Below are 17,272 nucleotides of genomic sequence, written 5' to 3'. Positions count from 1 at the left end.
TGAGGTAGACAGAATATTTCAAACAAATAGTAATTTTAGTCTAAATATAATGTTTCCCACAGTGAAGCTACAGTATCAGAGTGGCCTGCAAATAGATTTACAGATAGATTGAATGCAGATCTGTGAGGAGATGAAAAGCATCTGGTAGCACTGTGATGTTGTCATGAGATGAAAGCTTCATCGTAGCTAAGTTTATATTCATGTTGTACCAATTAGCAATTCCAGTGTTAATATTTTACAATTTGGCACAATTGAAGCCTATATTTTGAGCAGGTAAAAACGTAACAACTTGTCTTTCTTTTTTCTTGTTGAGTTTGTTAGCTGTCCTCTTGAATTTGGACTAGAAACAGGAAAAAACCCCTCTCAACAGACTTGAAAACCTGTTATTCAATTCTAATGCATGTTACAGACTTAACATAACATCAGACTACTTACCAATAGTCATGATCATCACAGAATACCTTACATAAAACAATGAATGGATTTCCACAATGTGAACGATTAACTCTGTGCTTGGAGAAAATACTTTTGAGAAGACATCTAATAATACTCAGTATCCCTGATTTTAACTTTGTTGTGCAATGAAAAGACTTTCTTCAGTTGTTGATCTGAGCCCTGCTGATTTCAGCTGTCTGTTTACCTTCCCTGATTCCTGTTTCTCCTTCTCTTCCTCTAAAGATCTTCTGTTTTCTTTCAAAGGGAAACTGACAAAATACAACCTCACCGTCCCCTTTTTTCGTGTCTTTTACCTGTTTTCCCCCAAATTCTCTTTCATCCCTTATCATAGACACAGAAATTGTACTTTGGTTTATGCCATTTAACCCTGGGCTTACCCAGTTACATCAGCCTGTCTTCCAGTCTGCTTCACACCCCACTGCTTCATTTTTCTTCTTGACATCTCACTTTCTTTTATATTAGGATTTTCCAGTTCATAAATGAAAAGCAGAGTATTCTTTAAAATACATTTAGGTCAGCATGAAACTGAATGGCTTGGAGTATTTTTTATGTGAAATGGAAAATAAAATATTGTTTAGATTCTTTCTTCAGTGAATTTGGTTGCTTTATTTCAATGCCGTTAAACTTCTGTCACCGCAGCATTTGGTAGGAAGGAGATTCCTAAGTTTATTACACACTAAGGATTAAACATGCTTTTGCTTGTTTCAAACCTGCCACCTGTCTCAAAACAAAAGGCAAAATGTTTTGGTTTAGAAATTATTGTAGCAAAATATTGAAGTTCAACCTTCTCTCCAGATTTCCATCAAGACTACATCTACCAATTCCTTCTGTGCAGCAGTTCTAAGGTATTGTTGCTGAGTTGCATTTCCATCCACTTACAGATATGAAGCATCCCCTAGGTCTTTTCATCCCACCATTCAGCTGGTGAGATCATTTTCTCTGGCCTTAACATACACAGTCTTGTCCTTCTTCATCCACTCAGGATTCTGCTGTAAAGGAATGATATTCCTAGCCCAACCTTATGTAACTTTGTAATATCACACTTGTTTCATTTTTCAGTTGTTTCCCCCCTTCTCTACTAGATCACACAGAAACTACTTCTCCTCCTTTTGAGGTACACTTCAGGATTCATCCCTACTCAGTCATCACTCATTTACTATTTACTGTTTCTAGCACCTTAAAAGTCATTCTGATACCCACTGTGGCCAGTTTAACTCTGTCACAAACTGATATAGACCGAGTCCCTATTCGAACATCAGTAAACTGTATAAGTAATTCACCATCAGGAAGAAGTGCTGTTATCACCTTCTCTTTGTACAGATGTCAAAGCCCTTTGAGGTTTTTTGTGGGGAAGAGCATTACCCAGCTGCTCACTTTGTGTTATGTCTTTTTTGTGGACTTGCAGCATGGTCCCAGTCAAATTTGAGACCTAAGCTTTGGACAGTATCAGGTCGATTGTGGTTAGGTTCCTGGCCCAATGTGTTTAGTGAGGGGATAATGTGTTACAATTTTAAAAGACAAAAAACCTTAAGTAATAGGTGCGGTTGTGACAGGCTGAGGTTTCAAGAGTACAGTGTATACAGTGACTGCTGAACCAAGTCATCTTCCTTTTACGTTTTCTGTTTTCTATTCTACTGTTGAAGTTAGGAATCAAAAATTTCCTGGTTTGTGAGTGCCAGGAATCAGAGAATTAGTGTCTACTCTCATTCCTTTTCCATTTGCAACCCATTCCAGGAAATTTATTCCTGGAACTGAATAATGAACTTTTGCAGAAATAACCAAAGATTTAAAATTCAGAATTTTCACTTTGGGGGATGAAAGTCAGGTAATTTTGTTGAGGTGGTTCTTTAGTAAGAATACATTTACTAACAACAGTGTTTATTAATGAGGAACTGGATTGCTACTTGAACCTTCTGTCCAACTTCTTGCAAATATTCTACTGAGAAGAACCAGTTAAAATGTCAGTATGAAGTATATTATTGTAGGTTCGTAATTTCTTCTTGTAGGTATCATGTCTTCTGTAATTTGACATTCCGTAATGCATTTGAGCTTTATATGTCAGATGAAGTTACTTGCTTTTAAAGTTAACTTTTCTCTTGATGAGGATTTGTGCCCATGTCAGCTGTTGCTGGAAATGATAGAGACATTTGGAATCTGGAAGAATCAGCTTCACAAAACCATCGTGACTCCTTGAAAGAGTGCTGCCAGATTCCCAAACGATTCAAGCCATATTTGAAAAATCTGCGGATCCAAATTACTTCTTTTCTGGGAGGGATGTACATCCTAAGGGGATGTACTGATAATTCAAAAGTCTTTTCTCAGCTATTGAGCAAATTGCTGTGCCATTGGCAAGGTTCTGTCCGGTTTCTTGTTTTCAGAAGTACAAGTCTATGTGCCGGCGCATGAAAGCAAGAAATGAAAGTAGGAACAGCTATGGTATGACTAGCGCGGCAGCATAAAGAAAGTATAATTTTCTTTTAAAGCAAATAATGAGGGGTTAAAATGAGTGTCAGAAGCTCCCATCACAGACATGATGTGGTAAGAATGCATGAGAGAGCTGAATTTTTTTGGAAGCTTGCAAGGTGGAAATTAAAGCATCACTTGCCGAGCTTCAGGATGGCATCCTTCCTTTCCCACTCAAGACAAAGGGTCTATTGCAATTCTGTATCTCTGGATCAATTCAATTCCTTGTAAGCTAATTTATTCTAGACAGTGCATTTTTCTATGTGCATGTGTTCTGTTGTTTTGCTACTCATAAATTCTCAGTCTAGAGACTAACCTCTACAAGAGAGGAATAAGAATTTCCTGAATTTTATTATCTTCAAAATTCCACTAGCGTTTTCGAGTTTAGGAAAGTAAAAGATCCAGTGTTTAAGGTTATCCAGGATGCTGACGAATTATGTTACAGGTCATATCTTAGCAACTGAGGTAAACAGGGACCATAAAGGCTGCTCTTCATCTTCTGCTTGTATTTCTCCCAAATTATGAAGCAATAGAAACACAAAATTAACACAAAATTAAGTTGTGGTTTTTTCAATTCCAGACTGCTTTAGTCTTTGTTAGCTTTAACATGTGCAAACTGAGTGTGTATTAAGGGTGTACATTGCTTATTGGGTGATTGAATGAAACTTCTGTTATTGTCAGCAAGTTGCTTTCCTAGTTTTCTATGCATAATTCTAAAAATTGACTCCCCAGTAACATCACTGCATAAAATACATAGAACTTTTGTTCTGTTTTCTAGGGTTGTGACTCTCAAATGAGCATGTCAGAAGTATCCTGCAGCGAAAGTACCTCCTCTTGTCAGTCTCTGGTACATGGCTCAGCTCCAGAAATCCTCCTTGGCCTCCTTTATAACGCTACAACTGGAAGATTATCAGCAGAAGTGATAAAAGGCAGCCACTTCAAAAACTTGGCAGCGAACAGACCACCCAGTGAGTGAAAATCTTTTTTCACCCTAATGCTTCTGGACTGGTGGGGCTCTCGGTAGCAAGGACTTCAATCCTATCATTTAGTCATACCCAATCAAAATGAAATAGAGCAATCATCAACTAATCTGTTTCATGTTTGATATTTCTAGTCAGTCGGGAAATAGCAAAAATAGTTTCAAAATATTAATTGTAAGTTGACAAGACTGTTTAAATTTTTCATGATGACTGACTAATAAATTACCTTTATCATAATGATTAATTGCTAAATTACTAATGCCTCACATCACAGGCCAAGAATAAAAAGTTAGTGTTTAAAGAGAAAGTACATGCCAGCTAGTATTAATATAAACATTCTGAGCAGTTATTGCTTTTCCTAGAGGAATTGATACTGCAGACTTTAATTGCTTTTGTGCCTCTGTAGATGTGGTGGTTATATATGTAACTTGGGAATGTCAGTGAACACAACAGAGAAACAAATTGAGACCTTTGGCGTATTTATTGTGCAGAAGGAATATTCACCATCAGAAAGGACTTGTGTGCTCAAGCATTTGTTCAAAAATACATTTGTCTGAAATATCTGTGAACTCTATATACTTCTAAATTGGAGGCAGATGGAATGTCACACACACAGAATGTTTTTACTGTCTCTAATTCTTTGATATAGCTTAAGGAAGTTCAGTAATGAACTTTTTTCAGGTTTATTTTGTATGGGTTTTTACATGATGAGGCTGATGTACGTAAGTTGTAGCCAGACATACCTGCCTGTTCCTATTGATTTTGGTTGAGAGCTCAGGTCTTAGGCCCCGTTTCTGTTTCTTAATCCCCAGATTTGTATGGCACTAGCAGATTATCTGGCATTACTAGATTATGTAGCAGGCTGCCAACACTTTATAAGTGGTTTGCACATCTCACTTTGTCTTCAGAGTTTAGGAAGTAAGCCAAACAACTTGAGACTGATGCTTTCCTCTTTCTTTCTTGACCCATGTTTTCTTCTATTCAGTAATTACATTTGGCTCAGCCTTACTCTGCTTTGATTTCTGTATACTTCTCACACTGATGGAGCCAGGCTTTGTTAACGTGGCCAGAGAAGGAAAGTGAAAGAATCTCTAATACTTTCATATAATTAGGTAGCTGTCCCAGAGTCATCTATTTGAAGACGAAGCGTAGAAATAGATGGGGAGAGCCAAGAAGGCACAAGAACACTGGGGTGAGGGAGGGAATGAATGGGAGAGAAGACCCAGAGAGAAGGGACCGTGTGTTCCCTTAAAGAAGAAACAGTAGGTGGCTTGTGCTTGTCCTTCTAGAATCTCTGCAGAAAGCCAAGTTTTTCTTAATATTTAGAATATGCAAGAATGGGGGTCAGTAAGTGTTTTGAAGACAGATACGTGTCTTTATTTCTCTGTGTAGCAGTTAATATTTTGTCTGAGAAAAAGACGCTTCTTAGTATTCTTCCAAATGTTGTTGAAACAGGGTGTGAGCTTTTGCACATCAAATGAATGTGCGTGTATGCATGCACACGCACATTAAATCCATAAATACATGGATTCAAGCAAGTGAGATCTTTACATTTTAAATAGAGGCTCAGAGTTGAATTTCAGATGTAAGCATCCCTCAGCTATTTTTAGAGATTAGATCAGAATCATTCTTGTGCCCAAGTCTGTCACTACTCAAGAACTGAAGTATTACAATCAAATATATGAAACTATAAAAGCTAAGGGCAAAACCAGCTTAGTTTTCAGTTCAGTGATTTTTCATTTTATTGCTTTTTATATATGAAGTATAACTACAATGTGCAGTTTTTCTTAATATGCTGGAGTTTGCATGAAAAAGCATAAGGTTTGGTAAAAAATACAGTGATTTTTACCCAGTCTTCTATTACCTAGTCATTTGCATGGTTCTTTCTATGTTGAGTGTGCTGTAGAATCCAGTAGCTATCAGTGCTAAGGTAAACCATTATGTAAGAAGTGTAATTTTTGTTAAAGATTACACAAAAACTGCACAAAATTTTCATTTCATGAAATTTTACCCAACAATCCTTTTGTTCGATCCTTTCTCTGATCTATGCTACGAAGGTTTTGTGTTCTTCCACTCCAGTGAATAGTGTTTCCTCTTAAACTTTAACCTTTGATCCTCTCTCACCCAACTATTGACATCTGGTCATTATTTCTTTTACTGCTTTCCACCCCCCGTTGTCAGACGGACTGTTCTGTTGTCTAAAACACTTGATAGGTGGACAGGTTTATATAATCCGAGGTGAGTTCTTGTAGAAACTAATTGAATGTTGTCTTTTTCATGCAAAAGAAAACTTGCCAGCAGTAAAGCTATCCACAGCTGCCTACCATATTGGTTTATAAAAGTATATGTTTATTATTTGTGGCACTCTGTAATGCAAAAGTTGCATTTATCTCTGATTATGGATGTTGGGATTTCAGTGTACCTAAAAAAGTGGAAATATTAATTGTGTTTCTTTCTACATAAATCTCCCATAAAATCTACATAAAATCACTCCAGTCTTTTAATAATATTATTTGTTACCATGAACATGACAGGAATAAAGAATGAAACACCAGATTGTTTTATATAGTTCTATATTTGTTAAAATGAGTTAACTTCATGGAATACGCCTCCTTCTGCTGGAGCATGGCTTGGTGCCATTCTAGTCAAATGAGAGTAGAGCTTTAAAAATAAGGGTTTCTACCCAAATACTAACACCCAGTGTGTGCTAACCCCACTTACTTGCACCAGCTTCTTAAGTGTACCTCCTAAGAGCACTGTACAAATTATGCAAAACATTATTTCTCTTTAAAGGTGTATTAAATGTATTCCTTCATGAAGGTACAAATTAATAGGGCTTTTTGTATTGTGTAAACTTCCACCTTTAAATGTGCTTTGATACATTTAGGTCTTTAAAATATATCAAATTGAAAAGCCCAAAGTGAGAACCACATCCATGCAGAGATTATTCTTAAGCATTTCATTCTGGCTGTTTTATCAACATTATTTTTTTTATCTTCATTAGTTGCCTTTGTTCCATTTTCTTTATTCTTATTCTCTGAAAATTCAGTGGTATGCTTTACAGTGTTGTGGCTAGTTGGAGCCTGCTAAGTGTTAATGCAATTTAAGTTTGTTTAGTACCAGTAAAGGGGGTTGATGGGAAGAGGGTTATGAGGTATACCTTTAGCTTAAACCATTTACATGGTACTGAAGCTAGTTAATTTGTTAGTGTGTTTGTAATATTTTGCTTACTTGTCATCTTTCCATGTGTCTAAACTAAGCTGTGTTCAGTCAGCCTGCTATATACCATATCCTTGTATCTCATAAATCTCTCATTCTCAAAAACCTTGGTTCTGAGATATCTGACATTCCAAAATATGATTTATTTTGTAGATACATATGTAAAGTTAACACTGCTGAACTCTATGGGGCAAGAGATGTCCAAATGCAAAACGTCCATCCGCCGAGGACAGCCAAATCCAGTATACAAAGAAACCTTCGTTTTCCAAGTGGCACTGTTTCAGCTTTCAGATGTGACACTCATACTGTCTGTGTATAATAAGCGCAGCATGAAGCGAAAAGAGATGATAGGGTGGATTTCCTTAGGTCTCAACAGCTCAGGAGAAGATGAACTCAATCACTGGACTGAAATGAAAGAATCTAAAGGACAGCAAGTATGTAGATGGCATACTTTGCTAGAATCATAACGGATGGTACAAAGTGCAGTCGTGGTTCTAAGGGATTTTGGTCTCCAGAAGGTGATCATCCCTGGTAACAATCAACAGATTTGTTGTGGAAGTAAAAATTGAAAATTGAGGTCAACATTCCATCATAAAGAATGCACAACATGCAAACTGGCGGGATTTAATAGATAATCTTCACTTAGAGTCCTACGCTTCCTTGGTGACAAAGAAGTCTTGCTGTACACAGATACATTAGTGGTCCCTCTCCCCTCTACCTGATGCTGTATTTGTTTGGGTTTGTTTTGTGGTTTTTGATTCAGAAACATTTTATGTAAGGTTCTCCAAATCAATGTAAGCTCCTCTTTGTGTAATTTTTGTATTGCTCTAATACTGTAGCTTCTGACCTGCCTGTGTTCAGATTAAAGGTCAATCATTTGCACTTTGAGAAAAACTGAATGATCTGTAGAGCAAAATTAAAACCTACCGGTGGAGAACACTTAGTAGTATAGCAAATAATTCTATACTGTTGTTTTACACTGAGTTTCTTTCCAGGAGCCTAGTACAAATAAGTTTTCATTTTTTGATATGCAGTTGGTTTGAAAAATCCTAGCATTTGGGCAACAGGTGAACTTTAAAATCAAACTAATGTTTCTTCAATCCGTGACAGGAACGAGCTCTATATATGGCATAAATTGGGTTTTTCCCTTTTGCCTGTACTTCTGCCTAATCCAAAGAGACCAGATCATTAGTTTGGTCCCTTCCAAATCTCCTTAGACAGGTTGTACTGTAAAACTGTGTAACTTTCTGTTGAAAGCACTTCCTGTATTCATGTATTCCAATGTAGGAAGCTCATAGAGCACGAGTTTACTAAAATATTTTTTCATTAAACAAATTGATACAGATTTCTTTAAAATGTCAGCAGTTGGAAGGTAGGTTGAAAGACGTTAAGGAAGTGGCAGCAGTTGAACTACTCTGACTGAATGCCAAATACTGTGGCTTGGGTTGAAATAGGTATCCGTTTGAATCTCTTCTGAGCTGTTATAGTTATTACCATATGCTATTTGTTGGAAGTAGAGAGCAGACCAGGAGTTTTTACCTTTCTTCTTGGAGAAGAGAACTATCAGTAAGTTATTTTTCTAGAGATTTGCCAGCAATTGAATGAATGTTCACACTCAAAGTAGAAGTTTGCTTTGCTTATGTTCAGGTTGGGAAACACAGCTTTCTAATGACACAACTGAGAAGCCACAGTATCCCAAGAAAGTTTGCCATCAGATAAACCCTCATGGCTTCCAATGAAATTGGGGAAATACCAGTGCTTCTGAGATTCCTATTTGTCCCAAATACTTTCACAAGAATCACGCTAATTTACTGGCTGCTGAATATAATTCATGTTATATTCATTGTGGATTATTGAGAAAACGTGTTTTTAAAAAGCTTCCCAATTCAAATACTCTCTTTGTGTGTAATTAGAAGTTTCATCTAATTGTTGCTGTATGGAAAGCAAGTGATTTTTTTTCTTATAAATGATGGTGGTGTCTTACTAATATGGGATCTCACTGAGTGTTGTAGGACTTGGTGGTTAGAAGAGTGAAATTTTGGATTGTGTTGCGAGAATTAGTGAGAGCCTAGAGCGTTCTCATTAGGACAAGTGTTTTTCTCTTGATTTTCTTTATAATGCTTGTAAACAATCCTGGCTTTAGGGTATACAGACAGTCAAGTACAGTGAGATCGAGACCATGAGTATTCTATAATAAAGATATATGACATGGTTCTCACATTCTCACACTGATTAATAATTTCATTAAGTCCTTTTTAATAGATACTGTAATTCCACTTCACGGTTTATTTGGTGCCTTTGGAGGGGTTTCTTTGCAGAGCCAGGCCTTCAGATTTTATTGATTTAAAGATTTAAAACATTATTACAGGCCTTTTTGGGTTTTTCTCCCCTGGTATTGCACTGCTGCTTCATTTACAGAAGCTTTGTTTACTAAATACAGATAATGCAAAAACTTTCTTTAAACAGGAATGGTCTTGCAGTAATACAATACAAGTTATCTCTTTCAGTATTTTTTGTTGCTCAGTTTGTGAAATGTGATGTTGAGTGTAGAATTTAATAAAAAATCAACATTAATTTTATATGCATAAGGAAAATGCTCAGATTTTCCCAATCCTTTCAGCTTTCCATAAAATAGAAACACTGACATAGAGGCTGTTCAATAGCAATTTTTTAATTGATGTGGAAGTGTTTTTACTCATTCTGTTTGTGGATATTTGGATACTCTTTCCTAAAGCTGAAAGTTATCTCTTGATGGTTGTACAGGTTGTGCTTTATAAAATAATGTACAGTATTTAACAGCAAGAACTGAGAAAATTCATTCCAATGGAGAATATACTTACCACCACCACCGAATAAATGAAGAAAGTTTGGAAGGTGCAGCAAATAACCTCTTACAGAACCAAACTAAACAAACTGTGTTGTGACTTGGCTTTCTGTTTGTAGGTTGCATTGCTTGAATTTTACGTCTAACCATTCCAATTTCTAAGACACTAAAATCTTAATTTAGACACAGCAGAGATTTATAGTCCATATATATATGTTGGGCACATTTGGACAGAGGACTCTCTCTAGATCGTGTGACTTCTCCCATGGTATGCAGGTCCAGTCTGTGCTTCTCAGGAGGAGGTTTGGCTTACTTGGGTTTATACTGTACAAAGGCTGGGAACTGAATGTATAAAGAATGAAAATGAATGTTCAATTTTGAGGCAGTGGAATATGGATTTGCCATGCAAAACCAGTCACGCCAATAATTAGATTTGCCCTGGGTTTTTTATGAATTAGTTAGAGTATCAATAGATGTCATGTTGGTTTTCTTCCTGGATCCCGTTCTTATGATTTATTTCAAATTTGTTTTTCTTGTTGCTTTATGCAAACCTATACTTTTGTATTTGAAATCAGCCTTTTAGATATCGGTTTTCTTAAACCCTGCATAAGGGCTTATACATCCAGTGTGCTTTTGTGCATTCAGTTAGGTCTTAAGCCTGGAACAGAATTTCTGAAGAACAAAGTATCAGAAACAAATTAGAGGCATTTGTGTTTTCCTCGGAGTTGTCTGTGCTCTTTATTTGTAGCTTTTTGTTGTTTACCTTTGTTCAAAAGTACAGTAAGTACTTGGAAGAACTTATCAAATTAAGTACTTTTCTGTGTGCCAATATACCATGTGGAGATTACAATTCCTGAATTGAATCTGTTTCCTGACAGTGTAGCCTTAAATAGTCATAGAACAGTGACGATCTTACAGATTCTGTTCTTGAAAATACTGCATCCTTTTGGTATATGATCTATTTGACTTCATGTTTAGAAGATTTCACATAGGCCTTCTTAAAGTGTTGTAAATATGAAGAACATGGTTAGTTCCTTTCTGTACTAAGGGCAAGATTGTGAAGGGCAGTACAGTCAAGCATGAAATCACTGTGCAGAAGAATGATATCCATGTTGTAACCACGCTGCAAAGGTGGACGTCAGGCAAAGTGTAAGTTCTGCTACTGGAAAAATATGACATGATTTCTAAATCCAATTAAAATCCTCTAACCTCGTTAATTAGATTTCAAAATATGTTAAGCCCTTGGAATGAATGTATGTGCTCTTATTGGAACTGAACCTTGTTTATCAATGTAGAGAATACTTGAGCTGAAAGCAGATTTTGTGGCATTTACTGTAGGAGATATTTTCGCCTGTAATTCTTTACAACCATTCCTGATGGTAGCATGCAGTGCCAGCATCAGAACCTTCCCATTTTTCACACCCTTGGAGCAATTTTTTGCTGTCGTCTAGAATTTGTGTTTGTGTTACTGATTTTTTCTCTTTTCTCCCTAATGACTTGCTCTGGCAAACTCCCCAGCACCCTGAGAAGCTGTCTGTGCAGTCACTGGACCTTAGATGTCAAAGGCACTCTGCACCTCTTGCAGTAAGGTACTGCTGCAAAACTTCTATGATCTGTCCAACTCCCTAAGATTTCTAAATGCAAACCGTCAGGTTTAACATACTGAAGCAGAAAAAGAAAACTTTTTTTTCTTCAAAGGAGACATTTTAATGTAGGAATTGAAATCAGATTGCTCTTATACCTACAAATTCTAACAAAAAATCTGCAGTAAAATCAGAGAATGAGATTTGAGGGGAAGCCTTTTGGCCTGAGCTGTTCCAACTTGAAACTAACAGCAGAATGCCCTTTCATTTAAATGAGATTTGTATTGAATCCTTTACTTTTTCATAACACTTTTCTGGAGGAAAATAATGGGTCCTGTTTAAAGCAGTCTTTAAAATTATGGCTTGTCCCTTGTAAGGCACACTGACTTCCTCCTGAAGCTGAATTCTCAACAGCTAAACATCTGTTTAATTTTCCCATTGATGTGCATGCCTGCCTGCTATTAATGTTAATCTGGGGAGCCTGTGGGCATCAACAGGAGAGTAAACCTGACCATGAAAGGATGAAGTGCAGTAGGATCAGTAGGTTAGAGCAGTGTTACAGTGTGGCACCTGCAACACCATCAAATGGGAATTCAGTTATGAATGGAGGTGTAAAACCAAGTATCCAGATACTGTCACATACTTGCTATTTAATCATTATCTCTTATTTTTGTTTTTCCTTTTCCTCAGCTTCTGAAATATTTTTAAAACTTAATATTAAAACTGTTAAAGCAGTCCCCAAACATCTTGATCATTTTAACTGGAACATTCAGCAAATTCATTGTTAGAGCAAGCCATCAAGAGTGTTCTGTATTTTTGGTCTATTTAACTCAACTGCCAGATTTTGTAGTGCATCACAGCTGGATTTCAGACTACTTTGTTATGATGGTAGTTTCAGAGGGGAAAGGCACTGTAGTGTTTGCTTGTCAGTGAATTAATGCCTGATGAAGAGATGTCGTCTGAGAGCGAGAGCAGTGAAGTAACAGATGGCTTCGTACAGTGGCAGGAAAAGTGACTCAAATTCCACTATTGAAGCCTTGTGGCCCTCAGAGGACCCTACTCAGAGAAACCAGGACATGTGAACTGTGGGAGTTTATGCATTCCAAGCAGCACCAGTCTGTCTGGGCATTCCATGCCTTCTAACTTAGTGTATTTTACAGATGTAAGCAGGGTAGATGATGTTTATTTACTCAGGGTCAGTACCAGCTGCCCTACAGTGATATGGATTAGTTTAGCCTTATGGACTTATCACTGCCCCTCCTTAAGTTCAAGCAGGGTTTCTTCCTTTCTGCAGACTATGCAGAAATCTTACCTGCGTCTGCGTATATTATGCCTACCTGAATATGGCATCATTATATTAACTCTAGCAAGCTTAGTTCATATATAACATGGTGTGGTTGAATTAATAAATTGGTTTGATACATGCTAGATCAGGTTTTCCTGTGCAGGCTTATGCTGGTATAATATAGAAGTAAGATCCTTACGCAGAGGAATGTGCCAGGAATCAGGAAAGCAGGTAGTTTTGCTCCTGTCAGGAATGAAGACTAGGAAATGGCTATGCCCAGGAAATGGGCAAGGCTGGCCTAGTAGCAGGAAGAATTCATTCACCTCCTTGGAAGCATGCTACTGCTCAAGTTGACATAAAGCCTCCAAAAGCTGCCTGTCTGAAGAGCCTACTCAGGAGAGCAGAAGCAGTAATACCATACCGCTGAAGGAATACCTCATGGACATTCAGGGATGTAATTAATGTCATCCTTTTTTTCTCTTATACCTGAGGACAGGAGCCTTGCCCATTGTAGCAGGTTATTTATTTTGCCATGTTTTGTGAATCCTGTGGACACTGTCTGCATGCCGAGGGTTTAAAGTGGATTGCTTTGTAACATTTGGTTCATTTCCAAAATAGGAGTTTGAATTGACTAAAAGCACGACCGTAGCTTTGAGATGTAATCTCTAGGCCATTGTGTGAGCAAGGAGCAGGGCTTTGAACAAGTGTTGATAGCAAATTTTGCTATTATGACATTTTAAGAAAATTTCTAAGCAGTTGAATGTATTAGGGAATATTTACAAAAAAGGAGCTAGAGCAAAGATCTTTTTTTACTGTACAGCTAGTTTGCTGTCCTTTCCAGTAAACCACAAGGTTCATTAGTGCTCAGTACTGTTTCGTTTATGGTAACTGTTTTTAATGTGATTTTCATGACAAAGTGTAATTAGTGAAACCTTTTATTCAATTTTTTCCCTTTCTTTGCTTTTTTTAAGGAGAGATTTCTCCTTATATAGTCTATATACTTTCTTACAGAGCTTTCTTACCTATTTTTATATAAGATGATTTAACAATGTAAAATAAAATGCTCTATGAGCAAGCTATATCACTGTTACACAATCTAAAGTGCTAATATAATGACTAAGGGCCTGAACCTACTGCCTTTTACTCAGGTCCTGGTTTAACCACGTGTCTCTCATGCTATGTAGTACCTTTCCCTATAAGCAATTCCATCTATTTCTCCAGGATGACTCAGAGAAAGGCACTATGAACATGAACAACAGTGGTAAAACTGAGCCTCCTCTCCCTTCTTCATGGGACATCTGTCATGAGTAAAGGCTGCTGGCTCTGTTCCAGAAGTGTGGTTATAGATTATAGTTCCCTTGATCTTCAGTGATTTTGAACTTGCTTTCTGGTGACTATAAGCTAATAGCTGATCTTAGTGAATACCAATATTGAATCGTGCTGCTATCAGCAAGATTATTAAAATGTCTTTCACATTTTAAATCATTCTTTCATTGGAATATAAGGAATTGGATTTGTGAATCATTATATTGCATAGAGATAGCACACATTCACCGCATTTTTAAAAGGTATTAAATATACAGTATGTAGCATTTTCTTGCATACTTTTATACTGCCTGTATGCCACCGATGCACTCGGTGCCTTCTTTCTTTTGTATAAAACTAATATGTAGAGAAACTACAGCTCTAGTGTGTAAGCAGTCACTGCAACTGAAGAGATGTCTTAACCTGATTATTCCTAGTAGAGGAGGTTTCAAGTGGCAGTTCAGTCCAACGCAATTTGAATTCAGAGTTTTCCCCTTCCCTTCCTCACCCCCCTTTCCAAGAAACCTCCTTATACGACTGTTTATTCTTGATTGATTCCTGTGTCTGATGTAGTGTCACGTGGTGTTAACCAAAGATCCAAGTCTGTTTCTAATTCTTTGGACAAGTAATGTTTGGACTTGCTATTACTTAAAGACAGAAATGATATAATGGATCTCTTCGAACAAATATAAAATAGGCTTCTGTAAATGTGACTCACAGCTGAGAATTCAAGATACCTCTTTTCTGACTGGTTGTGTGTTATTGTATCACTAGCAAAGTGTTTCAGTTGTATTTCTTTGTGCACTTTAATCAAAAGCCCATCACAAAGCAAAAGCAAAAATATAAGTCAGTCAGTGCTGTCAAATTAGCTTATTCTACCCATTTTATAACTCTATCTGAAGTGTGCAACACTTGAGAACAGATTTGGCTTTTCTGTGTCTGGAGTCCTGATGATATATAATAACTGTCTAATGTATGCTGGTCTTAGAGAAACAGACTCATGCTGCATTGTGTGTACATTTCTTACCAGAGTCTCTTCGTTGTAGAATTTATGTGATAGAACACAGTTTTCAACTACTGTTTCAATTTGAAATTCCTTAAATTTCAATGCATGTATAGCCTTAAACATTTAAGACACCAAGCACAGTTTTAATGGGAATAGGTTATATTTGCAAGTCCTGTTTGGCACGGAAGCAAGAGAATTATTTTTCTATCTCAGTCAAAGATTATAAACCATGGGTATCTTGCAGCAATGTCGTCAACCATGCTCCTAATTATCTGCATTTAGGAAGAAGCATTTTTGCTGAAGTTTTTTGAGGTGAAATACCAGTGCTTATTTCCTTTCTTGAATTTGCTTATTTTGTTTCCGTACTTTCATTGCTGTACAGAACCTTGGAGCCCTTGACTAATGCCCACGTTTGAATTCACCCCCATTTTCAGAATTCCTTGAGCTGCTTTTCTGCTCCAGTTTTAAGTTGAAGAAGCAGTAATTAAGTCTCAAATATTTCTTTTTTTCCATTTTGACAGTAATATAATTAGAGCAAATGACCGTTTGCAACTGTTTATGCAGCTTATTAAAGTTTAAGGACTTTGTTGGGAACTGTCGTCGTAACCCAGATGAAGACGTATGGTTTATGGCATTTTGGTCCACAAGCAGGTGAAAACGGGAGTTCTGGCAATGAATCTGCATATTGGGTGTCAGATTGTAAATCGCCAGTGGGGTTTATAATGAAGTGTCGCAGTGTATCTACAGTATTTCCAGTTATGTGTTGTCAGATGCTTGTTGGTTTGTTTTCTTTATTATTCCCTAGCAAAAACCTGCTTTTATCATTTTTGTGCTCCTGTATATTAATCTTAAGGGTTTCCTGTGTGCAAGTTCAGTTTCATGTTGTCATTTCTCTCATATGGACTTTCAGCATATGCATCCCATTACTATTTTGGGGAGAGGCAGAATGCCACCAGCTGGTTTTAGTCACACGTACCTGTACAGCACAGGTAACCTTAACCCCATGTTAGTTTGATGAAAACATGCTCTAGTATATTTTCAAACTATGGATCTGTCACAACATTAAAATAGTCATTTTGTGTATCTGAAGCTTTGCAGCTGTGGATTTGTATTTTGTTTGCTTCCTCTATTTGTATTGATGACTGTGAAGTGTATTTTTGTCAGTTTGAGGACTGGAATGGGTATCCTTCAGTTATTTCAGAGTATTTTCTGTACGTGGAATCAGCTTTTTGCATGTGAACTTAATTGCTGGAAATTATTTGGGAAAAAAAAAAAGGAGAAATCACTTTTAAAACCAGTTGTTGTCACTTTCCTTTGGAATTCATTAGATCATAACCAAGTGGAATAGGCTTCACTGGAAGATGGTAGTGCTTGTTCAACCATTTGAACTGCTGTCTGCATTAAAGAGAAGAAAACCTGATTTAATTCTGGCCACCTAATCCTGGCCCTTACACACTTTTTGGCTCTGTCTCAGAATTCCTTAAGAGTCCCCAATTCCCTTTCTGTTCCTCACAGTCTTTGTTGATGTCCTCCTGAATCTTCTACTTAGAGAGTTTTAAACTAACCAGTGTGACAATGTTCAGACAAACACGATGTGTAGACTGGCAAATAAAGACACACTCAGGTGATCGTTCTGTTTGACTTTATACAGTTTTCTTCTGGGGTCATCTGTGATTCTCTCTGCTTCTTTGTCCTGTGTGTATGTCTCAGAAAAGATCTCATCTAATGTATTTATGCTTCGCTTCCACTTCCTAAATAGGCTGAAATACGTGAGGTTTGATTTAAACATGAAAGAACACTTTCTGTAAGTTACAACTAGACTTTTACTGGGACACAGCTTCAATCTTCTATAATATCCTCTAATGATTTTTGTGGTATGTATTAGAAAACAGCTTTCTGGGCTCTCATGGCAGCTCTGCTTTAGGATGTGCCTGAATATATGTACGTTTTAGTCCATATTAGCATACATGAAAAAAAAATTGCTACAAGAATTAAAGCATCTTTCCTAAAGATAGGAAGACTCAGTGTAAAAACTTTCTATCATTTCTTACCATTTCTGCAGATGAAAGGAGCACGGCCCAGTGACTTTAACCATCTGAAAGTGGAGAAAGGGGTGCATTTCTTTGCTGTGTGATCCTGATCATCTGGAAC

General features: G+C 37.0%; 1 protein-coding gene across 7 annotated transcripts in view; it reads left to right on the top strand.

Moving 5' to 3' along the window:
* SYT14 (synaptotagmin 14) overlaps window positions 1-16,749 on the top strand; it is a 93,254-nt gene extending 76,505 nt beyond the window's left edge. For 4 of the 7 annotated variants that reach the window (XM_030499747.1, XM_030499744.1, XM_030499746.1 and 1 more), the window contains 3 exons: window positions 3,698-3,887; window positions 6,081-6,137; window positions 7,272-8,173. In XM_030499747.1, coding sequence (XP_030355607.1) covers window positions 3,698-3,887; window positions 6,081-6,137; window positions 7,272-7,585 — 561 coding nt within the window. In that variant the 3' untranslated portion in view covers window positions 7,586-8,173. Of the gene's footprint in view, window positions 1-3,697; window positions 3,888-6,080; window positions 6,138-7,271 lie in introns of all 7 variants that reach the window. The other 3 variants (XM_030499745.1, XM_030499743.1, XM_030499742.1) reach the window with 2 other exon arrangements.
* The last annotated feature ends 523 nt before the right edge of the window (window positions 16,750-17,272 follow it).

The sequence above is a fragment of the Strigops habroptila genome, chromosome 10, assembly GCF_004027225.2.
Source record: "Strigops habroptila isolate Jane chromosome 10, bStrHab1.2.pri, whole genome shotgun sequence".
Taxonomy (NCBI): domain Eukaryota; kingdom Metazoa; phylum Chordata; class Aves; order Psittaciformes; family Psittacidae; genus Strigops; species Strigops habroptila.
Note: the sequence above shows the minus strand (reverse complement) of the source record. Positions and strands in the feature narration are given on the sequence as shown.